At 37.7% G+C, this 25,613-nt stretch overlaps 1 protein-coding gene across 10 annotated transcripts in view; it reads right to left on the reverse strand.

Moving 5' to 3' along the window:
• The window catches only part of LOC117303736 (protocadherin-15-like), a 73,280-nt gene that overhangs the window by 16,660 nt on the left and 31,007 nt on the right, over nt 1–25,613 (reverse strand). For 8 of the 10 annotated variants that reach the window (XM_033788045.1, XM_033788040.1, XM_033788044.1 and 5 more), the window contains exons 7-33: nt 24,533–24,592; nt 22,623–22,718; nt 21,311–21,421; nt 20,359–20,469; nt 19,473–19,628; nt 18,391–18,493; nt 17,830–17,942; nt 16,867–17,079; nt 15,567–15,710; nt 14,658–14,840; nt 13,477–13,685; nt 12,632–12,764; nt 11,074–11,156; nt 10,370–10,454; nt 9,841–9,966; nt 9,146–9,451; nt 8,581–8,793; nt 7,039–7,158; nt 6,656–6,781; nt 6,159–6,265; nt 5,002–5,114; nt 4,354–4,512; nt 3,677–3,807; nt 2,544–2,786; nt 1,859–2,109; nt 1,144–1,362; nt 577–636 (exon numbers count right to left, since the gene is read on the reverse strand). In XM_033788045.1, coding sequence (XP_033643936.1) covers nt 577–636; nt 1,144–1,362; nt 1,859–2,109; nt 2,544–2,786; nt 3,677–3,807; nt 4,354–4,512; nt 5,002–5,114; nt 6,159–6,265; nt 6,656–6,781; nt 7,039–7,158; nt 8,581–8,793; nt 9,146–9,451; nt 9,841–9,966; nt 10,370–10,454; nt 11,074–11,156; nt 12,632–12,764; nt 13,477–13,685; nt 14,658–14,840; nt 15,567–15,710; nt 16,867–17,079; nt 17,830–17,942; nt 18,391–18,493; nt 19,473–19,628; nt 20,359–20,469; nt 21,311–21,421; nt 22,623–22,718; nt 24,533–24,592 — 3,974 coding nt within the window. The remainder of the gene's footprint in view (nt 1–576; nt 637–1,143; nt 1,363–1,858; nt 2,110–2,543; nt 2,787–3,676; nt 3,808–4,353; nt 4,513–5,001; nt 5,115–6,158; nt 6,266–6,655; nt 6,782–7,038; nt 7,159–8,580; nt 8,794–9,145; nt 9,452–9,840; nt 9,967–10,369; nt 10,455–11,073; nt 11,157–12,631; nt 12,765–13,476; nt 13,686–14,657; nt 14,841–15,566; nt 15,711–16,866; nt 17,080–17,829; nt 17,943–18,390; nt 18,494–19,472; nt 19,629–20,358; nt 20,470–21,310; nt 21,422–22,622; nt 22,719–24,532; nt 24,593–25,613) is intronic. The other 2 variants (XM_033788042.1, XM_033788039.1) reach the window with 1 other exon arrangement.

A 25,613-nucleotide genomic window follows, 5' to 3' on the forward strand; every position in this document is an offset into this window, starting at 1 on the left:
AGTCAACAATTTTAAAAAGGTTCTGAAAATACACCTTAAAATTGATCTCTAATTGTGATTATTTAAACTAAAAAAGTTTCACAATCAAAGTATAGGTTTCCCCCCCCCCCCTTTATAACCAGTGCTGTAACATATCTTTAAACATTTAAATATCATTCACTTAACACATCAGCAATAGAGATAAACAACAAAAATAGATGACAACATCGAGTGGATGTTTTGGAGAACTGGAACGATTTGAGTTGGTTGGGGGGGGGGGGGGGGGGGGGCGACAATGGAGTTGGGTTTTTCTGGGTATAAAATGGTGCTACTTTATAAACCATCCCAAGTACAAAACCCTGAGGGACACATTCAATCAAAATGGTTAAGAAGAATGTCTGAGAGAAAAAAATAGTCCACATCTATGCAACATGACATGGATCCTCAGAAACAGTGCACAAGTAATATAAATTTGACTGAGAGTGCGATAACATTTGATGTTTTCTACAATAGAGAGAAGACAGCAGCACAAAATAAAGCCCTTAATAACTTTCTTTCAATAAAAAAAAGAGATAGATGAAAATAGTCTCAGTTTACCTGAATGTAAAGTTGTGGTAAGTTGTTGGTGGTCTTAAACCTCCTTCGAAATTATTGGTTCTAAGATGTTATTGGTTTGGTAAAAACAGTCGGGTTATTTCCATTCTTAAGGTTTAATTGTCTTGAGCTAATACAACAAATGTCTCCAACGTTTAAATACAATATTGAAAACAATTTCTGCAGGATGAAAATGTTTTACTTTGGATTTATTAATGTGGTTAGAGGACCATAAGAACATGTGCTGTATTGTGGTTTGTGTAATTGTAATTTCATATTATTTTATCAACTTTATATGTTGGTACAGCTTTTACGATTTGAGCTTGACGGGCTGGAAAGAATCTTTAAAATGAGTCTTTGAAGAAAATGTTGTTTTGTTTTGTTCAAAATTTTCCTCATCTTGCTTGCAGATTTGAATTGAGAAGAGTTTGATATTAAAGATAGTGCATAGTTAAAACAAAATAAAAAAATTATAAATTTGTCTTCGTAGGAAAGCTTATACTTTGAAAACTCAGTGTGGAAACTGACAGTGATGCTGAAAATATTGAAAGATCAAAGAATATTACTCACTTTTTCCATGAGACAATGACGACTGCGATAGCCAGTATGCAGCATATAAAGAGAGCCACAGCCAGACAGAGTAAGGCTACAGCTTCTACGGCTGGCTCAGCGTCTGTGTTGATGGCTTGTCTGCCAGTCGTGGGTTTCCGCACCTCTATGACTCGCCCGTTGCCGTCCGTTGAGATGTCCTTGTAGACTTCATCGAGTTTGGTGAGGTCTTTCAAAAGCCTGTTTGATAATTTGAGAAGATTGTAATTTAAAACTGATGGTAATAAAAATAATAACAATAATAAATACTAAAAAAAAAACAGACATCTAGGTAATAAAAAGCCCCTCTTTGGCAAAACAAACTAATAAAAATAAAATTAACAAGTAATGAACCACAAATAAAGGAAACTTAATAAGTTTTCAATTATTTGGAGTTGTACAAAGAAAACTGACTCGAGTGGGATTTGAACCAACAACCTCCAAAATAATTGCTTCTCTTCACCCAGGGCAAAATGGGTACCTGTGGGGGCAGAGATGGTTCTTGTGAGATTGATTTAGCTTAGTGCGCTACATACTTGGCAGCACAGGCTGATCATTCCAAACGAAGTAAGATGGTTTAAAAAGTGATATGAATGGCCCAGTAACACCAGGGGTAATAATATTTAAAGTGCATTGAACATTCTTTGGAATAGCGCTATTTAAACAGTTAAGAACAAAAGTAATTGGTATTACTTACTCAATTATCCTGTCATTGGTCAACGGCTCCCCAGTGCTCCTATCGATGACATAGAACTGGGCGTCCGAGCCCGAGGGATCACTCTTCTCCAAGCTGGTGCCGTAGTTACGAACTCCAACGTCTTCTATAACAACCTCCGCATCTAAGATGTCTTCAAGAGCTGCCTCGACAAGGTCTTGATCATTACGGAGGAGAGTCGGAGGAACGTTGCCAGCGATGATGGCTCGGTTGTCTTCATTGATTAGGGAAATCTGATACAAGTAGATGTAAAATATTTAGATTAGTGGGGTTTTATTCTTTTTCTTCAAAAGTTTCTGAATTATCTTGACATTGCCTTCAAGCTCCTTTCGCTTTTTCCATCTCATTCGTATCGCATGCTAGACCACACCATGTATTATAAAAAGCAGTACAAAAGGACCTTGTAGTGTATGCCAGAAGACAATCTTGTACAGTTTATTTAATCGTATAGTTTTATTCTCAAATCAAACGATAAATATCTTCATGGATTTTATAACTTAAATAAAAAAAAAAGTATTTTCTTCACTTGCAATGGGAAGAAATGTGTTCAATTTGATCGCGACTCATTGATTGTACATTATATTTCATATTTCATGTTTCAACCAAAACAAAATTGTCAATGATAAACATTTTTTCTTATGCATTGCTTGATGGACTATTGACTTACAGTGATGGTGGTATTAGCATTCTTATCAGGAGGTCCGAATCGTTCCCGTCCAGTCACAGTATATTTGAAGATCCGAGGCTCGGCGGCAAACTCAGCCAGTGTCCTGATGATACCTGTAGACTCCCCCATGGAGAAGCTGTCTGGGGTTGGCTTGCTGGCGTCGTTGGCCGCTGCTGCTGATGTTTCCATCATAGACATGGAGTAGGATATCAGGCTGTTGTTGTTGCTGTCTAAATCTATCGCCTGATATTAAAAGAACAGGAAATTAATCTGATTCTGTTCAGTAATTTGAATCTTGGGCCGATTTCACAAAGAGCTATGGTAATTCTGACAACTCATCTTAAGATGAGCCTCATGCATTGTGAAATCGTGCCCTGGACCCAATTTCATGGCTCTGCTTACCGTGGAACTCTGCGCTTACAGTGTATAGAATCACAGGGCGCTGTCAGCGCAAAATTCCATGGTAAGCATCGACCTGAACATGAGCCCACCAGTAGGTCTGATTCAGAAAGTTATCCTTTTTTTGATGGGAGGCCATCTTTGAGCTGCTTAATTCAGAAAAAAATTGCTTAACAGTTTTCTGCCAGGCAATGACTAGGATATAAGTCACATATTACACATGTGACATGGTAGTTTGGCTAGGAACTTTATTCTGCTATGCCTAATTTTGTCGTGCTTTTAGCTGTTTGTTTTGCTTAAAGGAACACGTTCCCTTAGGTTGGACGAGTTGGTCTATAAAAAGCGTTTGTAACCGTTTGTTATAAAATGCATATGGATAGAAAGATCTTTTAAAAGTAGAATACAGTGATCTACACCAATTTGCCTCGAAATTGCTTGGTTTTCCTTTAACTCTCGAACTAACACGATCGGCCATTTATGGGAGTCAAAAATTTGACTCCCATAAATGGCCGACCGTGTTAGTCGACGAGGTAAAAGGAAAACCGTGCAATTTTGAGGCATGTTTGTGTGGATCATTGTATTCTACTTTTACAATATCTTTCTACCCATATGCATTTTATAACAAACGCTTTCAAACGCTTTTCAAAGACCAACTCGACCGATCCAAGGCAACGTGTTCCTTTAAGCAGCTCCATGAAGTTGCACCCTGGTGATGAATTGGGTCAGTTACTTACAGTCATTGTGATTACTGCAGTACCAACACTTGCCGATTCAGACACACCAGTAAAATAAGCACTTTCAGGGAAGGTTGGTTGATTGTCATTGATGTCAACTAGCTCAATATAGATCTCCACCACACTGGGATCTGAAAAGGAAATAAGAGAATGCAGTGGTTAGATGCAACAAAACCTGTTCTTTAACTTCTTGTAGCATAGTGTTGACTGTGTCATCTTCCATTACTCAATTCAATTCAGTACATTATTTTCACCCAATCAATCAATAATTACATACAGGGATATACAGAACAGAAGGTGATTATTAAGTGATGCGGGTTTCCAAAAAGCAGGGCTTGTCGAGTAGCTTTAAACGTTGGTGTGTTGTTTCCATTAGGATTTTTGCCGACTATATATAATTAAGATTCATATTTTATTCACATCCTTGAAAATCCCTCTCTGTCTGCCTCCGATTAGATTTAGATCTTGGTAAGCCTGGTTTATACTTCCTGCGAATGCAAATGCAAAGCGAACTTTGACGTCACAGTCCTGGTGTCACAGCGAATTTTTTCGCAGGAGCTGAGCACCTGTAGGGCAACTGTTGCGAATTATTGTTAGTGGAGAATTTGTGACGTAATTTTTGTAATCGCATTCGCAGGAAGTATTAACCGGGCTTAACTGTGCTTAAGTCTCCTCACCTGTTGCTTGCCTCCTCCTCCTGCCGTTCCCTCCTCCTGTAGTTGCTTCGATCACACTGGCCTGCACCATCAAGGAGTAGGTGCTCACGTTCTCTCGGTCAAGAACCGCCTTGGTGGTCACTGTGCCCATGTTGTTTAGTGACACAAGCTCAAATTTATCTGTCAACAAAATTGGTAAAAATTCATTCACAAATTGATGCTTCAGATTTGACATTGTTAGTTTATCACACAAGAGCGAGTGGAATGAGGAAAAGTAAAGCACTTTGTGTGTCACACAAGGGATTTGAACCCGGGTCCACAAAAAGGTAAAAGGTAGAGGGAAGAAAAACTAATTAATCCCGCCTGAATGTCTGAAATAAATGACAGCCCAAAGGTACAATCATACTGCATGTTTACATCATCAATATCAACCCCCCAAAAAATAATGAAAAGGGTCTTACCCTTGCTGGTTTGAAAGGATAGTCTGTAGGAAAAATTATCTCAGGAAAAAGGAGGGACCTGTATGGCCCTGTGATGCTGGATGGGTCAAAAACAACCTAAGAATCCTGAATACTATTAATCTTCATTTACATAATCCTCATTTACATAATTCCTCATTTACATAATCCTCATTTACATAATCCTTATTAACATAGAGTGCAGACTTACCATCCTCATCCCCAGCTATGATCTGGTACTCAATCTCATCACCCTGATTGGCCGAAGCTTGAAGTTCAATGACCTTGGTCCCTACTGGCTCCTCCTCCTTCAGGTCGTTCACCCTGAAAGAAGTAGCAAATTATTGTAATAAATCTTGTTGAAATCGGAAATGTTACATCTTTACTAATTTAACTTGACCTATGAACAATAAATATTAAAGGCAGTGGACACTATTGGTAATTGTCAAAGACTAGCCTTCATTGTTAGTGTATCTCAACATAAGCATAAAATAACTAACCTATGAAAATTTGAACTCAATCGGTCATCGAAGTTGCGAGATAATAATGAAAGAAAAAAACACCTGTCACACGAAGTTGTGTGCGTTTAGATGCTTGATTTCGAGACCTCAAGTTCTAAATCTGAGGTCTCGAAATCAAACTCGTGGAAAATTACTTCTTTCTTGAAAACTATGGCACTTCAGAGGGAGCCGTTTCTCACAATGTTTTATACTGTCAACCTTTCCCCATTACTCGTCACCAAGAAAGGTTTTATGCGAATAATTATTTTGAGTATTTACCAATAGTGTCCACTGCCTTTAAGTTCTGAATATAAACCAAAGTACTAAGATTAATGAAACTTCCAGAGAACATATACATGTAGGTTCAGTTAGTTAGTGAGAAGTGAGATTATTACACCCCGATTTCATAAAGCTGTTAAGCAGAAAATATTGCTTAGCTTAGCAAATTGCTTAGCAAATTTCTGTGTCAGCAAAAAATGAGTCAGTCACCAGTTGCAATAACATAAACTTTATGAAATTTGGGCTGGTAATAACAAGTTTCTGTTAAGCAAGATTTGTCTGTGCTTAGCAAGTTTTTAAGCTTACGGGCTTAATGAAATTTGTCCCAGGGCCCAACTTTATAGAGCTGCTTGTATAAGCACAAACAAGTAGCTAAGCACAACAATATTAAGCTTACCAAAAATATGGTTACCAGCTAAAATGCCATTTCTCGTTTAAAATCTATCTGGCATCCTGTAATTGTTTTGCTAAGCAGAAACTTTTTAAGTAATATGTTCTGCTTAAGCAGCTCTGCGCAATTGAGCCCTGGGTCTAAATTTGTTTAATTCAATATGACCCAGGTAGTTTTTGTAAAAATGAGGTCTCTCACGTGTAAACTGATTGAGGGAAGACAGGTTTTTCCATTCTGACCAGAATAATCAGAGACGCCATCGCGCTACTGGATGGGTTTCCGTCATCGTAGGCAATCACAGTCAACTGGAAATAAAAAAACAGACAACAGTTTGTCAAGAGAAGTACCTTCTGCATAAAAAGTGCATTTTGTCCGCATAGGAGAGTATGAAGTCATTAGTGCAATTGTTATGGATTTCGTGAAATTTCTTTTTGCATATTTTGGGGCTATTGGTAAATGGGGCTTGAACAAGAGTGGTCTTCCAAGTAATTTGGTCTTCCAAGTAATTTGTTTGGCCAAAAAAACACACACGTGTATTTAATCAGTAGCAACTTCAACCAAGAGAAAGTTTATCATGTCATAAACCACAGGTAAATTTCTTTCTTCAGTCCCCAATTAAGATAAAGTTTAACAGCCTACTCTTAAATGTCAGATATAACAATTTTTGATTTGAGGAAAGTTTGGCGATGGCTTACATTATGTATTTCCGGAGCATTCTGCAAGCTGGTCTTGGTGACAAACACACCCTCTGTTTTGTCAGGTATGTAGAAGTAGACACTGGCTGGGCTGAAAGCATAGTGAACTTGTCCATTTGGCGTGCTCTTAATAACATGACAAAGAAATCAATCAATTTAATTATGTTTGCAAGTGTAAAATAATAGTTTCTCACAATGTTTTATACTATCAACAGCTCTCCATTGCTCACTACCAAGTAAATTTTTATGCTAACAATTATTTTGAGTAATTACCCATTGTTTCTATGCCTTTAAATGTGAAAAAGAAGACAACAATTCTGGGTGTTTTAAATTTATTTCTGTATCTTCAGCAATTTAAGGCAAATGAGACGTGGGATACTTACCGATAAATCTCCATCAGTTGCTCTGATCCCGCTTGCAGCCACCGTTTCCAAGTCCGCTGATCTCAACACAGCTCCCTGGTAGCTATTCATGGTGAAGACTGGGGCGTGGTCATTCACATCCTGTGAGAAAAACAAAATCCAAATCAATATTTACAGTCAGGGAAAAAAAGAGAAATGCGCTCCTTGCAAAAGTGAACAAAACAAGACAAAGTTTTGGGGTATTTACTTTTTGCAAAACAAAATAGTTAATGGCCTAAAACTAGTTAATGGCATTTTTGGTAAGCAGTTTGCAACAGCCAATTTTTATATATTTTTTTTATATTTTTTTTTTGATCAAGTAATAAACCAATAAGGAAACTATGAGGGTAAATTTTGAACAATTTTTGGGTTGAACTGAAGAACAAATTACTGAAGGAACTTGAATCTTTGATGTCCAGATTAATGTGCCGGCACTCCAGAAAGTTGGGAAGGTAGTGCATTCTGCTCTACCAACCAAGCTCATATTATAGTGAATGGTACCCATGCCTACATCCTTATGGACTGTGAAGGGGTAACCCTGTTTCAGCCCCAGGAGTAGGTGGCTCCTAGTGGATGATACCCAAGCCTACATCCTTATGGTATGTAAAGGGGTAACCCTGTTTCAGCCCTAGGAGTAGGTGGCTCCTAGTGGATGATACCCAAGCCTACATCCATATGGTATGTAAAGGGGTAACCCTGTTTCAGCCCCAGGAGTAGGTGGCTCCTAGTGGATGATACCCATGCCTACATCCTTATGGACTGTAAAGGGGGTAACCCGGTTTCAGCCCTAGGAGTAGGTGGCTCCTAGTGGATGATACCCAAGCCTACATCCTTATGGACTGTGAAGGGGGTAACCCTGTTTCAGCCCCAGGAGTAGGTGGCTCCTAGTGGATGATATCCATGCCTACACCCTTATGGACTGTGAAGGGGGTAAACCTGTTTCAGTCCCAGGAGTAGGTGGCTCCTAGTGGATGATACCCATGCCTACATCCTTATGGACTGTAAAGGGGTAACCCTGTTTCAGTCCCAGGAGTAGGTGGCTCCTAGTGGATGATATCCATGCCTACACCCTTATGGACTGTGAAGGGGGTAAACCTGTTTCAGTCCCAGGAGTAGGTGGCTCCTAGTGGATGATACCCATGCCTACATCCTTATGGACTGTAAAGGGGTAACCCTGTTTCAGCCCCAGGAGTAGGTGGCAACGTGCCCCTAGAGACAGTGGATTTGGCTCAATAGTCCATATCAGTTAAAAGTAGCCCTCACCTTGTGAAGTTGGCGATATCTCATTCATTTATATTTTCTAAAAGCACTTTTGTGTGTTTGTATAGATTTAACCTGTTTAATGTTACTTTTAACTTTCTTAACTTTGTAAAAACATTGTAAATTTTAATATTGTCAATCTTTTGGGTGTTTTTTTATTCAAGTAAAATAAACCATTAAATATAAATATATATATATAATTTTTTTTTTTCTTTTTTTTTTAATAAAATAAAATGACAAAAACATATCTTTGACAAAACTCACCAAGACATTGACAGTCACTGTAGCTGTTGCATTGAGCAATTCAATGCTGCCAGTGTCATGTACCGTCACCTGTAGCATGTGGGTCTGTATTGTTTCAAAATCGAGTACTTTGAGTAGAGAGAGACTACCGTTGTTTGGGTCGATGGAGAAGGTCTGTACATCCCCTGAAATAATGGTGTATTCCAGGACGGCTGTCTCGTCAATATCCAATGCCTGGTGGAAAAAATTCATTTGGTTAGGGGCCAATCATTTACAAAAAAATTGAACTTTGTTTTTGTTTTTCAATTCATTGCAATTTCAACGTTCATCTTTTTTTTTCTTCAGAATTTTGTTTTTGGTATCAGGTGCCTATTAGATTCAGGAGAAATGTTTTGTAGGATCAAAATTTTATGAGGTACTATGACATTTTCTTCTTTTGGCATCCCCTGGAGTTACAGATTTTAGAGAGGTTCTGGGAACAGTATCCCCAGCGCTAAAACTACATCACTGAGCAGAAGTTTCACTCGAGCAGATATAAAAACTGTTTGAAAGTCTGAAAAGTCTGAAGGTTTGCATTAATACTCACCCGTAAAACTAAGAACCCTTTTACGATGTCGTTCTCAATAACATCGACCGTGTACTCCACTGGGACAAACATGGGCCCGTTATCGTTCACATCTTGAACGATAACGGTGATCCTCAGCGTGGTTGTACGTGGTGAAGCCGCCTCGTCACTAGCCACGATATCCAACTCGTACCGGTCTTGGGTTTCTCTGTCCAGAGCGACGACCGTAATGATGCCGCCATTAAAGGAGTCGATACTGAAAGCGTCTGATACCAAACTGTAACGGACTCTTGAGTTGGGTGTGTTGGGCTCATCCATGTCTGTTGCCTGTATTTGAGAACAAAAATAAACTGAACTTGTTATTAAATCACGAACAGGCTGCAAACATCTGCAAAGTTTCACTTCTCAAAATTCAGAGTAGACCTAAAGCTCATTATATCCGGCGACTGATTTTAAGAGAAGGTATCGTTTAGTATTCCCTCTTAAAACTAATGGCAATAAAAACTTTTGATTAGAAGTTAACAGCAGATTCAATCACACATTCTGTAAATTTCAGAGTCCAACGTCGTTGATCGCTCGACCAGGACATCCCAATTTGGCGTTGTGAATATACTTTGAATCACTCACAAAAACAAGACAAAATTTATCTTTTAGCAATATATTTTTAAAAGAGTTTTTCACTTATTATAACTATTATAAAAGTCGAACTAACAAACCTCAACTTTGCCAACCATCTTGCCGGCTACCCCCTCTACAACCAGAAACTCAGTCTGCTGATTGATGAATACAGGATTATTATCGTTCACATCCAATATATTGATCATTAGGATGCAGTTGCCAACCTGAAATTAAAAAGAATCATTCAAGAGTATTTTGCATTACAAGTTGGATTTGAAACTTTGCAAAGTGAGAGTATAATAATCAGGTGAGGTTTGAGGAAGTTACATGTACATAGTTTAATTTCTTAGGTAATTTCTTACTAAAATATTTGAATCTGAAAAAGACTTCAGGCCTGAAGCCTTTTATTCAAGCATCTGAAAGCACACACAATTGTGCAACAAGAGTGTTTTCTTAAAACTTTGATGACCAATTAAGTCTAAATTTTCACAGATTTGTTATTTTGTGGGCAAGTGAGAACACTGGTCTTTGACAATTACAAAAACGGGTCCAGTGCCTTTAAACTAGATATAACCCTAAACAAGCCTGTGTGAAGAAAAAGTCTCCAGAATCAATTAGGTTACTCACCATGAGGCCATCAGTGGCTTCTATCGTCAGCTCATACCTGGCCAGAACTTCTCTGTCAAGTATGCCAATAACCATAACATTACCGCTGCAAAATAAGAGGAAAAACTAATGAAGCCTCTAACTTTAACACAATATGACGAGTAGGATTTGAAACTTTGCATGGTTGGAGTATAACTAAGAGAAGTTAACCATCACATTACCGCTGCAAAATAAGAGGAAAAACTATTGAAGCCTCTAAAATATTGATTTTAACACAATATGGCGAGTAAGATTTGAAACTTTGCATGGTTGAAGTGTAACTAAGAGTTGCTTAGGGTCTTTGACAATTACAAAAACGGGTCCATTTGAAAATCTCCTTTGAGAAACGTTGGTTTTGAAAAGAACCGGTGGTTAACGACCGTCAGCGTTTTGATCAGTAAGCTCTGCTCGTCTTCAGGAGAATGCTACTTCCTGACTTTCTTGTAAGGGATAACTGGTAGTTGGGCTTCAGCGCAGCCACAGTAACTTAAAAAAAAGTCAAACAGGAACAGCTCTGTGATTTAAACCTAGCTGTAAAGCATCGCGGAATTTAAGTCCAGGTCGGAACGCACGATAGAATTACAACAAAGTCAATCACGGTAACTTTCTGCATTGCGACGGAAGAAGAGTCCAATAGGAACACAGCTTTAAACTATTATCAATACTTTGGAAATAAATGTCCTTACCTAAGTGGATCCACAGTGAAGGCACCATTAACATTTCCTCCAGTGATTCTGTAAATCAATGTATCCCCATCCTCATCCAGAGCCTGAAAAATTTCACACAAGAATTTGACTCACGTTAAATAAATAAAAATTATATTAATCAAGATAAACATGATAGATGTTATTTGCATCAGGGATAAAGAGTATTAATTTTGGTTTTAAAGACAGTGGACACTATTGGTAAGTACTCAAAATAATTATTAGCATAAAACCTTTCTTGGTGACGAGTAATGGGGAGTGGTTGATGGTATAAAACATTCTGAAAAACGGCTCCCTCCTGAAGTGCCATAGTTTGCGAGAAAGAAGTAATTTTCCACGAATTTGATTTTCGAGACCTCAGATTCAGAACTTGAGGTCTCGAAATCAACCATCTAAACGCACACAACTTCGTGTGACAAGGGTGTTTTTTCCTTTCATTATTATCTCGCAAGTTCGACGACCGACTGAGCTCAAATTTTCACAGGTTTGTTATTTTATGCATATGTTGAGATACATCAACTGTGAAGGCTAGTCTTTGACAATTACCAATAGTGTCCACTACCTTTAACTTTATACACTGATGTGTGTTAGCACTGTTTGGCTGGTATTCTGTACTTTCCATATTACTTGGGTAGGATTTGAAAAGATGAATGTATTATTTCTTTTTGACTATAGCATCAAGCAGCCACTGCCAGAAGCAACAGGGCAAACCCATCCTCTGATAATTCTAAGGGCCAGGTATCATACACCGCCTGTGTCCGCAGCTGCATGGTGTAGGGCTACGAGACATGGCTCACAAAGGTGGGGCACATCCAGCAGATGGAGCGAGCAGAGATGAGAATGATCAGGTGGATGTGTGGGGTGTCTCTGTCTGACGGGGTGTCAAGTGAGGGGCTGAGGAAGCGAGTCGGAGTGGAGGGGATCAGCACCGTATTGAGGAGGCACAGGCTGAGGTGGCTTGGTCATGTGGAGAGAAAGGAGGATGCCAACTGGGTCAAGAGGTGTGCCATCGTAATTGGGGGTTGCGAGATAATAATGAAAGAAAAAACACCCTTGTCATACGAAGTTGTGTGCTTTCAGATGCTTGATTTCGAGACCTCAAATTCTAAACCTGAGGTCTCAAAATCAGATTCCTGGACAATTACCTCTTTCTCGAAAACTGTATCACTTCAGAGGGAGCCGTTTCTCACAATGTTTTATACTACCTGTTGGCCGACTGCTCATCAAGACGTTCTTAGAGCTGCATGGCCTCAATACAAGGGACGCAACTGACAGGGACAAGTGGAGGAGAGCCATAGGGAGAAAGCAGGCCAACCCGCAGAACAGACTGGACAATGGCCTAAAAACCGACAGGATGATAAAAGCAATTGAACGGTTCCAAAAACCAAAGGTGTACACCAAGGTGCTCAAGTATTGAGCACAGCTCGCCATTTGCCTAGATTATGCACAAAGACACCGCAGTTGTTAACTTTTTGCAATAGAGGGCGCTACCAATTTAGTTTCGTCGGATTGGTCTATAATTTGCCTGGAGATGACTTACAGTGACTGTGATAACCGAGGCCCCTGATGGTAGATTCTCACTGGCTGATGCAGAATAGATACTATTTATGAAGACTGGTGGATGGCTAATGTTAGCCGGCAGGACAATAACCTCTATGTATATCCTCTCAGACCTGATGGACAAAAAAACAGAAAGGATTCATGAATGAACAGAGTCTACTTCAATCTTCAAATGGTCTCTCAAAACGTTTTTTGTTTCCCCACTGAGAGCCTCTAGTATTTTTTCATTTGTTTTGTTTTCTACTTATGCTATTTTGTTTTTTTCTGTAAGGCGCTGTGTTAATTGTAGAGCGCCATAGAAATATTTATTTTCATATTATTTATATTATTATTAATGAACCTTCAAATCTCCAATCTATTTTGAATAAATTAATAGACAAAAAAAGTACACAGTAAGGCAGATAAATTATTTGTATAGCGCCTAAATCAAAAGTTTGCTGAAAACGAGCTGAGGCACAGAAGAAATAAAAAGTCATTGATGGGTAGGCCTCCTGAAACAAGTGGGCTTTCAGAAGTGCCTTGAATGTGATGAAGGATGGTGTGTCCCTGATGTGATTGGGAAGAAACAGATGGTGTTACTGCAAACTGAATATGCATTGATACTTAACCATGCAAGACAGTCCTTCTTTAAAAGAGGGTGATTGAACGAGATTGATGATGTTTTTTGTGAAGTTTTTGTGTTTTTTTGGGGGTTACAACTTTAGCTTATAGGATTATATATATTAACTGTACTACCGGGTAGTCAGTTCTTGAATTGGTCTCAACGTTTTGACTAGCTTGCTCTAGTCATCGTCAGGAGACTAAGAAACTAACAAAATATCTTACACTAAGGTGTCCAAGTTTCCATCGGTAGCTTTCATGTAGAAGCTGTACTGCTGTCCTTCTACGATGCCTCCAGACTGTAGAAGAACAAAGTTGACTGAAGTATCGTTGACTCGAATCTGTCCAAATAAAGTATTGCTACCAGGGTTGTAATACTCCAAGTCGAAGATGACCGGGCCCCGAGGTGGAAGATCAACATCTTCCGTTGAAAGCTACAAAAGAGAGAAAAGAGAAAAATTGAAATTTTCCCGAAAGTTGACTGTTAAAACTTGAAATGAGAGAACGTAGAGTTAAAGGGGGGGGGGGGTGATGAATCTAGTATGAAGGCTTGTCTTTAACGATTTAATGGTCTGAAGTAGGAATTATTGTGCACTGCACTATGTACATTAAATGGATAGTGAACCAACTAAGATTTAACTTTGACTTTATTTCAATTGGGGTCTTTTGATTATTGGTAGAAAAGGCAAAACTCTCTGTAGCGAGATATTAGGGCCGTTATTATGCGAGTTTAAAGTATTTTAAAAAAAAAAATTAAAAGGGGAAACATTTGTTGAAAGCAGGGAGGAATCTAAGAGAATGTAGGATTTTGAATCCAACCAAGCTAACCGATTTCACAATGAGTAGAAAGTAGTACTGTCGTCAAGTTACTGCATCACAGTCAACAAATTTGTGCAGTTCCCTTGACAGGAAGATCATCTAATAAAAAACCCAAACATAAACCCACAAATCAGGCATGATATTTGGTCCTTGGAAGAAGCAGGAAATTTTATCAAGTACTGACCTACGAGTATACATGGTGTGGGCTCTTATAGACAGGCTCTTATAGACATTTCAAGCTATCTTAAAGACACTGGACACTATTGGTAATTGTCAGATGCTTGATTTCGAGACCTCAAATTCTAAATCTGAGGTATTGAAATCAAATTTGTGGAAAATTACTTCTTCCTCGAAAACTACGTCACTTCAGAGGGAGCTGTTTCTCACAATGTTTTATACTATCAACCTCTCTCCCCATTACTTGTTACCAAATACACTGTAAGGTTATATGCTAATAATTATTTTGAGTAAATACCAATAGTGTCCACTGCCTTTCAAAAAAAAAATAAGATTTGTCCAAGGGCAACAAAATTGGGAAACAGACTAAAGTAGGAAGAATATCATGCCGGACAAATAGTGTTTCTTACACTCATGATGACAGTGCCCACTTCTGCATTCTCTTCCACCGTTCCCCGGAAGTGGTTGAAGCCTTGGCTGTACTCATTGATGACAAATTGAGGAGGGTTGTCGTTAACGTCCAAGACTTTGATATTAATGGTGGCGCTCTCACTCTCTAACATGTCAAACGTGCTGTTCTCTATCGCAAGAGCCTTCAAGAAAGGAAAATGGTGCACAAGGATTATTTTCCAAGATGGATAGTATTTAGGGTGATCCCTCTTCTGCCACCTCCCAGGTTGTGTTGTACACTTGGGTGTGATCCCTGGCTATGTGGAACTTTACAGGTTGAATGACTTCTGCTGGCACTCCCGAACCAAAGATGTTGACAACAAGGGGAGACGTCCAAAATTAGGGCTATAGGAACCTCAGCTGGTAGAGCGGTGGCACATACATCCGGAGGTCACAGATTCAATTTCCACTCAATTAACATGGGAGGTGTGTGTCCCCCCCCCCCCTTTGCAAAATTGAATTTGATTCGACTTTGTTAGGAAGACAGCAAGGACTAGCACCAAAAAAAAACATCACAGTAACAGGAGGGTAACAAGGAAAATAAATGGATGGGGGAAAAAAAGGAAACAAGTCGTACAAATTTCACAAAATTATCCAATGATAGCCCCCAAAAGCCAATAACTTGTTTGACATACTAACATTGGGGGTCTGGCAAAAGGAATATTGAGACTTGTAGCAAGATAAGAGCTATTATTAATATATTATGTGAGTTAAAGTTTACAAAACGGAACAAAAAAATTAATACAAATTTTGCAAAAGCAGGGAGGGGTCCGTAGGCCTACCCCCTGGTCCCAGACCTCCTGGCTCCGCGCCTGTGTGCCGTATATTTGTTTGCTGAATTTTGAAAATGTTACTTATCATTGACTTACCCTGAGTGTGTAATTGTTGACCATTTCTCTGTCTAACTGGTTGCTATTAATAACGATGTATGCAAATGAGCCATCTGGCCCCGCCTCCAGGAGAAAGTGAGCTGTGGCGTCTGAGAGAAAATAGCTCAGCATGAGAGGACGGCCCTGTGGGTTTAAAAGAGGTTAGGAAAAATACGTCAAAGAGCTGCAGATTTGCGACCTTGAAGCCTTTCCGAATAAAAACCCCAACAACAAACAAAACAGAGAGTAAAAAAAGACAACAAATACCGAACATATGAATGGTTTGATACATCAAAAGTTATGAATATAAAACCCATTTTGTATCACCCCGCAAAGTTTTACAAGGTTCTCTGCGGATCTAAGAAAAACACCAGGCACACTCCTTGTCTTAACCTTAAGTTCCTTTTAGTGCACTACACTTATGTCTTAAAGGCAGTGGACACTATTGGTAATTACTCAAAATAATAATTATCATAAAACCTTACTTGGAAATGAGTAATGGGGAGAGGTTGATAGTATAAAACATTGTGAGAAACGGTTCCCTCTGAAGTACTGTAGTTTTCAAGAAAGAAGTAATTTTCCACGAATTTGATTTCAAGACCTCAGATTTAGAATTTGAGGTCTCGAAATCAAGCATCTGAAAACAAACAACATTATGTGACAAGGAGTTTTTTTTTCTCTTCATTATTATCTCGCAACTTCGACGACCAATTGAGTTCAACTTTTTCACAGGTTTTGTTATTTTATGCCTATGTTGAGATACACCAAGTGAGAAGACTGGTCTTTGACAATTACCAATAGTGTCCAGTGTCTTTAATTACCTTCCATATGAAAGGCAAAGAAATAATGGTTAATTTAAGGACACAAGTGACACGACCGGAACTCAAACCAACATTCTGCAGATCAGAAACACCAGAGCTCTAAATGGTGATGTGAGGCATTGCATGGTGAGGTACCGATATATATTCGGTTTGCTGTAACACCTTATGTGTGAGTCTACTTGCCAGGTAGATTTTGTTCTTAAGAGAACTGTCTTGCTATATATTCTACTACCGCAGAGTAGATTTTCTGATTTTTTGAGACTTACTTCTCAGTTTTTAAAAGAACTGTCCTGCTTTTTAAATACTACCTGGGTGGAAGGGAGAAAATAGGCTGGGACTACTACTATAGCTTATAGAGGATCGTTATTAACTTAAGTTGTCGGAACATAAGGATGTCTGGACATAGAGTGTAACCCCCTAAAACTACCACTACACTTTGCAACGGAAGAAAGAAAACAGATGACCAAGGTATTTCTTACTTGCTCCACGTCCAGATCCAAAGCATGGAGTTTGAGTGGTTCCGTGGTGAACTCATTCATACTGACTTGTGTACCAATTTGCGCATTCTCATAGACGAAGCCTTGGTAGATGTCTTGCGTAAAGACCGGGCGATGTTCATTCACCTCTTGGATGGTGATGGTAGCTGACGTGATGACGTAAAAATTGCTCTCCATTGAAAGGCTTTCACTCGCCTGCAACAGAAATGGAGGTAAATGTTGGTTTTGCATAAAATAGAAACAATAACGGCAACAGTTCTTCTATAAAGCAGAAGTCATCTAAAATGACGCTCAATGCATTTATTAAAGGCAGTGGCCACTATTGGTAATTACTCAAAATAATTATTAACATTCAACCTTACTTGGTAACGAGTAATGGAGAGTTGATGATGATATAAAAAAAACATTGTTGGAAACCGCTCCCTCTGAAGTAACGTAGTTTTCAAGAAAGAAGTAATTTTCCACAAGTTTGATTTTGAGACCTCAGAAAAGGTCTCGAAATCAAGCATCTGAAAGCACGTAACTTCGTGTGACAAGTATAGATTATCATTACATGGTGTTACCGCAAACCTTACTATATTGTATTTCCACCAAGCAAAGTTTCAAATTCTACTTATCAAAACAAAACTTAATTCAAATGAAATTATTTAATATTTCCAAAATCTGTACGATTATATATTTCTGGCACCTAGAACGTGCTCAACTTTTGACCTTCCCTTAGCATGATGACCAGGGCCATATTTCATAAAGCCATTTAGCAGAAAATACTGCTTAATAAATTTAATTGCTAGGCAAAAAAATGAGGGGCTGGAATGTTGTCTGGTGACCTGTTTTTGTTAACCACTATTTTCCTGTGCTTAGCAAGAATTTCGGGAGAACCCTGAAAAGTTGAAAGAGTATGTATTTCACAAAATTTCTGGATTTGTTTTCCTTTTTTTTTCCTACCATTACTTCCAGCGTGAATTCTTTGAAGTCAGCCCTATAGACAGGTTGTAGAAGGAACATATCACCGGTAGCCGCATTTATATTGAAGTATTCCCCATACTCTGGCGGGTACCCTGCAAAATAAACAAAGGAAGTTTAACAATAAAATCAATAAAAAAAATCCCGAAATCTACAAATATCATGAAATGAATCTTGAAATAAAGAAAAATCCTGAACTCAAGAAAAATCCTAAAATAAGAAAAAAAAAAACTGAAATAAATGTTTTCTTCTAAAATCCAGAAAAATCCTGAAATCAATTGGTCATCGAAACTGTAAAAATAATAATGAAATTAAAAACACCCTTGTTGCATATATGTGTGCAGCTTTTAGATGCCCCGATTGGGTGGAAAATAACCGCTTTCTTTAAAACTACAATTACACTTCCAAGGGGGTTGACTCTTTATTATATCAACAGCTCTGCAGTGCTCTTCACCAAGTAAGATTTTATGGTCATTAATTTTTGGAGTAATAACCAATTTAGTTGAACAAAATGTTACAGTAATTATCTGTTAACAAGCTCACCAGTTGATATGGAGTATGTAATGGGCTGGTTCATTGTGACATCAGTGTCTGGATCGACTGCTCTGATTGGCCCCGGCTCAAAAGTAATTGCCCCTGATAATGTCTGCGGAGAGAAAGATTTTCCATAATTAAAAATATCGTTCAATGCTAACAACCATAATAACTGCAGAACATTCTACCAGAAACCTTGTGTGTTTGCAGAGGAGCCCCGAGTCTGAACTTTCTGCTGGCACAATTTGTACCCAACAAATTGTTGGGAAGAAAACAAAATCTTTCTCAGTTATCAATTTTGAAATAAAGAATGGGAAAACACATCTGTAAACTTTTTCCACTGTTTTTTTTCCTTACTTTTTTTTGCCTACAATTGTAGACCATTTTACCTGTGTTGTGATCGTGTTTTTTGAGAGCCACAGAGTCTAAACTTTTCTGCTGGCACAATTTGTACACAACACATTGTTGAAAGACAACATAAAATCTTTCTCAGTTATCAATTTTGAAATAAAGAATGGGAAAACACATCTGTAAACTTTTTCAACTGTTTTTTTTCCTTACTTTTTTTTGCTTACAATTGTAGACCATTTTACCTGTGTTGTGATCGCGTTTTTTGAGAGCCACAGAGTCTAAACTTTTCTGCTGGCACAATTTGTACACAACACATTGTTGAAAGACAACATAAAATCTTTCTCAGTTATCAATTTTGAAATAAAGAATGGGAAAACACATCTGTAAACTTTTTCCACTGTTTTTTTCCTTACTTTTTTTTGCTTACAATTGTAGACCATTTTACCTGTGTTGTGATCGCGTTTTTTGAGAGCCACAGAGTCTAAACTTTTCTGCTGGCACAATTTGTACACAACACATTGTTGGAAGAAAACATAACATCTTTCTCAGTTATCAACTTTTGAAATAAAGAAAGAGAAAACACATCTCTATACTTTTTCAGCTGTTACAATTCTTGACATTATGTAGTGATAATGATAAAATTGCCGTAAAATTTCTCACGTCGACTTGCTCCACGAATTCACACTTTCTCGCCCAATCTCCTCAACTTAATAAATTACTATTATTAATTTGAAGTCTACCTGTTTTTCTAAGATGGTAGCGGAGTATGTGATGGGTGGGCATGGTTCTCCAATGGTGAAGTTACATGGCAGGAATTGTGGCGGCATATCGTCTCCGTCCAGGACATTCACTGTGAGCACTGTTGTGTTAGATTGTTGTTGCTCGTCACCATTATCCTTAAAGTAAAAAAGAACCCCAGATAAAAAAGACCCCAGATAAATCTACTGTACAATTATTTGTATCACAGTCAGGAATGTCATTGCAGAAAATCACGAGGACTAAGCCATTTGTAAGTTAGATTTGAACAATATCTGGTAAAATGACTTGATTGGTCACAAACCATTTGACATAGAAACTGTCTCTGTAGTCCGAGTAATTCAAATTTAAAGCGGTACCTTGTCATTCAGCAAACATTACTCAAATCTAACTCACGAATGGCTTGCAGCAGTCTCCTTTGGTTTTTAAAGAAAAACCCCTGCACTTAAACGTTGTTAAAATAGACCTTATCGCAAATACTCGGTATGTGTGCGCATTAAGCATGTAATGAGCTGCATGCTGATCTAGCTAGCAAATAAGTTTGATCACTAGCTAGACCAGTATGCACCTCATTTAACAGTTAGCGTTTGCGCGATGTGTATTTGCGAAAAAAGGATTCTCTACATCAATGGGAGACTTTCTGGGACGATAGAGGGCAGCAGACTTACCGGGTAAATCCATTGTTCTCAGAACTATGCGCATGTTCAGAACTACGTAAACAATGGAAATTTACCCGGTATGTCTGCTGCCGCCTAGCGTTGGAAAGTCTCCTATTGAATGAACAATGAAGTATTGTCATTCATGTTTAGCAACTTACAAACTCCCTAAAGCAGATTATAAAGAGAAAGACAACATCTAGAACTCCCTTACCTTTGCAACTATGAGTACTTCCCATATCCTCTTGGCTTCATAGTCCAATGACCTCTGGAGCCACACCTCTCCTCTGCCCCCATTCTTGATTGTGAAATAGTTGCTGGCTTCCTAGTAATTATAATTAAAACAAAAACATGTAAAAACAGCAGAGAGAATTTTATGCAGCACACATCTAAAGTTTACACAATTAACTTATGCACTGTTTATGCATTGCTCTTCCATAACTATACTGTTTATGCGTTGCTCATCCAAACTCCTAACTTATTTATGCAGCGCTCATCTAAAAAACTTTACACTAATTATGCGGCATTCATCTAAAACTTTACTACTGTTCATGCAGTTCTCATCCAAAACTTGTAAAGGCCGGTTAATAGTTGGATGAAAATGTTGACGGGCAACACAGTTTAGAGTCATCGCTGAGGCCTAAAAACTGTGTCTTTTTTTGATCGCGCGTCAAGATTTACATCGCCCGACCATTGCGCGACCATTGCGCGACCATCGCCAGCCGACTATAAATTGGCCTTAAAGCCATTGGACCCTTTCGGTAAACAGTGTTGTCCAAGACCCACCCTTTGTGTACCACAACTTCTATATCAAATAACAAACCTGTGAAAATTTAGGCTCAATCGGTCATCAGAGTCGGGAGAAAACAACGGAAAAACCCACCCTTGTTTCCGCGCGTTTCGCCGTGTCATGACATGTGTTTAAAATAAATCCGTAATTCTCGTTAACGAGAATTTATATTGTTTTGCTGTTTTCTCAAAAAGTAAAGCATTTCATGGAATAATATTTCAAGAGAAGTCTTTCACCATTGCCTTCTTTAAACCCTGTAAGTAATTTGTAAATCTGTGAACTTTTTCTTTTTTTTCTGAACCGAAAGGGTCCAATGGCTTTAAGGTGTTATCAATGACAATCCGAAACTCTGCCTCAGAAGTAGGAAGATTCTTACCGGATCTTGAGGGTTGAATTCCACACTGTATATAACTTGACCGTTGCTGTTTGATCCATCCAGATCTACTGCTTGTATCCCACTATAAATTACTGTATCCGTTGCTGTCAGCTGTCACAAAAAGAAAAACACAATTGTAGTAAAAAGAAACAGCAAGGCAATCCCTCTCTGATGGTTTCCAGGTTGTATCATATACTTGGGTGTGATCCCATGGCCAATTTCATAGAGCTGCTTAAGCAAAAAATTTGCTTTTAAAGCATGAAAATAGCTCGCTTATTTTTCACATGTTACTGGCAAAAATGTCATGCCATATACATTGCTTGTGACTGGTATTTAGCTGTTGTTTACTTAGCATAACAATTGAGTGGAGCCTTGGCCGGTAATCTGATTTTACTAAGCCAGGATTTTTTTGCGCTTAAGCAGCAAAATTTTGTGCTTAAGCAGCTCTATGAAATTGGGCCCTGGTTATTGGTAGTTACTGGTTGAATAGCTTCTGACTGGCAACCTGAAACAAATATGGGAAGACTGCCAACATTAGCGCTAGATAGCTCAGTGGGTAGAGGGCAGCAGACAACAAGAGGTCGCAAGTTCAAGTTCAATTTTTCCTTGTTTCACCCCAAATTATTTATGCCAAATTGTTCTTTTTTTTTCAAGTCTAATGACATTTTAAAGAGCACTCAGTGCATAAATGATATTTTTCTTTATTTCACTTATAACTATTAAAGGGAAGGTACACGTTTGGTAATTACTCAAAACAAATATTAACTTAAAAACTGACTTGGTAAAGAGCATTGGAGAGCTGTTGATAGTATAAAACATTGTGGGAAACGACTCCCTCTGAAGTAACGTAGTTTTTGAGAAAGAGGTAATTTCTCACTAAAATAATAAAAGACTTCTAGCTAGAAGTCTTTTATTCCTATCTGAAAGCACACAAATTCGTCCAACAAGGGTGTTTTTTCTTTCATAATTTTTTCGCAACTTCGATGACCAATTGAGCCCCAATTTTCACAGGCTTTATATTGTATCCTTATGATGGGATACACCAAGTGAGAACACTGGTCTTTGACAATTACCAACCATGTACAGTGCCTTTAACAGATATGTACCTAATTGATCACTAAAGAACTTCTGCTCGTGAATTTACTCCTGGCAATAAGAAGTAATTACAGATTACTCTTCATGCCCATTTCAGTTGTTCGATTTTTTTTGTTCGAGTCATCGATTTTTGTCACAATTTATCAAAAGTTTGTATTCTAAGAATAATAAAAACATGTCTCGTATTATAATTTATGCAAAAGTAAACATTACTTACCTCTGAAATGTTTGCTATATACGGTAAATTCACAAACTCGGGTGAGTTATCGTTGATGTTTATAATTTCAACGTTGATGTCGTAGCTGAAACTTAGCTGTAAATGAGAACAAAACAATTTACATAACGTGTAGGTGTAAAAAAAAAAAAACAGCCATTCACCAGCTATTTATTCCATTAATTATTGAAACAAAAATGAGAAGGACAACAGTAGGCCTACGGATTTTGACCTTTTAGAGGCTAAAACTAGGTTATGCATAAATGCCGCTAAATAAACTTTCCAATGGGACTTTCAGCGCAACTTCAACAGGCATGATCATTTGGCCCTTAGGCTTTAAAAGACTTTTCAAGCAATTTAATCAAATTTTGTTCTGATTTTGTACAAGGGTAAAACAAAATGGAATTAAGACTAAAGTATATGAAGACTAAAATGCCTTCTTCATACAACTTCTTTCTGACTACTTTAAAAATCTACCCCCAAATCAATTCCAAAAGGTAAAAATTTCAAAAAGGCAAAACAAACAACCAACCACAAAAATCGAATCTCTTCTCAAAACTTGTCACTCGTTTTCAAGGACTAAATTTGTTGTGTCTGTTTTCTTTTGCTTTGTTTTTTTTGGTTTTACTTTGGTGTTTTGGTTTTAATGCGCCTTTTTGGTTTTACTGCGCCTTGAACGATAAGTCTTTATTATTACTAATATTATTATTATCATTGAACACTTTAGAAAATGGTCAGGAAAAAGGAAGCTTCATTTAAAAGACGGGATGAATAGTGCATAGATTCTCCCAAAGCCAAATAATGATTTAACAACTGCAACGGAGACAACATTGGTAATATTATACTTCCACCCACAGTGAGTGCACATTACTCCAAGAGACACTTAACATTACATCAAGTAATCAATACAGCCCATTGTTATTTCATGAGAGACGAGTATCGTTAATGAATCCTGCTTCCGCCGTTTGCTGGAGCGTGCTCATCCAATGACCGTGAACTCAACGTTATAAACTGTGATCATGGAGAGTACCACGAGGCAGAAGAAACGTTTCAATGTGAATTTTACATGAGATATTTTAGCACACATGAGGCATGTGATGCATTTGCTTGTCATCATGAAAGATGCGGGTCGTTAAGAATACTTTGGAGTTTCTCAAAACTTAAATATTTTAAATCAAACTATCAGTTTTTAATTATTTTGTTAGTCAATTTTTTGTAGAAAACATGAACAGAGTATGGTACTATTATTCAAAATCCAACAGTAAGTTTTAAAGGGTCTATGTAGGACAAAAAACAGATTTACACTAAACTTACACTGTTGGAAGATGATTGTAGAAAGCTGCCCTGAAAATATTAGTTGCTGAGGTGCTGTAGTTTTTGAGAAATGAGTAAAACAATGTAATGAAAATAATTTTTGTCTCAGTGATCATGAGACGAAAATTATTTTAGCATGTAAAAACGTATTTTCATGACATTGTTTTACTCATTATTTAAAAAACTACAGCACCTCAGTAAGTAATATTTTAAGGTGCGCGTTCTACTATCATTATCTTCAAATGGTGTAAGTTTAATGTAAATCTGTGGACATTGTGTTTTGTGTTACAAAAAGTACCCAAATCCTTTAAACTTGTTGTCAATTTCTTTGAAGAAAACATAAATAAAATAAATGATATTGAAGTACATTTTTTGTGAAAATAGAATAAGCTGTTGTAAACTGCTTACCAACCAAAACGGACATGAGGATAAATGCAAAACATTTATTGGCCTGACGTTTCGACCCTGGCAGAGACTTTCTCTTTAGACTTTAAAAAGTTAGAACCCGCTTGGATTAAAACAGTCGGCCATTACCTATTTTAAGGATTATTTCACTACATTGTGTATTAAAAAAGAACACAGAAAAATATTTGACTTACGCCCAGTCTTAAAAGGTCGCACTTGACTTGAAGTTGCAGACTGATCTGTCTGTCCGGTAACTGATGAAAAAACAATAAATGTGGTTTATTTTACTTGAAATCTTAAAATGGAAAATTGTATCCACTTGATGATCTGCCACTTCACAAATTGTAAGAAAACTTTCTCAAAATGTCTCAAAGTTTGGTCTACAGACGTCTTCAGTTTACCAATGGATAAGACGAAACAAAAGCTATTAGTAAGGTTTTGCTGAGACACTGTAAAAGAAATTATTTTTCTTCTTATGAGCTGTCATGGTTCTCAGAAGAACCAGTGTTTTAAAGACACTAGACACCTTCGGTAATTGTCGAAGACTAGTATTCTCACTTGTGAAAATATTTGATCAACTGGTCATCAAAGTTAAAAGAACTTAATGACAAAAAAAACACCCTTGTCGCACAAGTGTGTGTATTTTCAGATGCTTGAAGTACTACTCGGATTCAAGAATTTTAGTGATAAATTACTTCTTTCTCAAAAAATATGTTTCGTCAGAGGTTTGCCAATTCTCACAATGTTTTATACTATCAACAGCTCCTTGCCGTTGCTTGTTACCAAGTAAGTTTTTATGCTAGTATAACGAGCATCTACCAAACGAGCCCGGTGCTTTTAACTACTCAAAGACGATCACACTGATTAGATACATGTCATTCTCCTTTTGATGATCAGAGAATAATACTGATCGAAACTAAGGAGTTGGTAATCCACTGGTTCTTTTTAGAACCAACACAGCTCATAAAGAGACATGAAACCTCTCTTTATTGTTTCCATCAAGTTTTCAAATCCTACTTCCCACAAACCAAAATTGTCATATATTGTTGATGCGATACACTAAAAGTATAGTTGTAAACACATTATTTTATATTTGGTTGATCAATATAAACCCTTGACATATGAATTACTCTCCAGGGTCCCCTAGTTTTATTTTCTTTAATACAAACAATAAAAACCAAAGCTCTTTTTACCGGGCTCACCAAGGCTTGTAACTCAAGCTAACATGTCATAATAACTTTTAGGTCTGAGCGTTCCTTTAAAAATTTCCGCAGA

This window comes from Asterias rubens, chromosome 20 (genome assembly GCF_902459465.1).
Source record: "Asterias rubens chromosome 20, eAstRub1.3, whole genome shotgun sequence".
In the NCBI taxonomy this organism is placed as follows: domain Eukaryota; kingdom Metazoa; phylum Echinodermata; class Asteroidea; order Forcipulatida; family Asteriidae; genus Asterias; species Asterias rubens.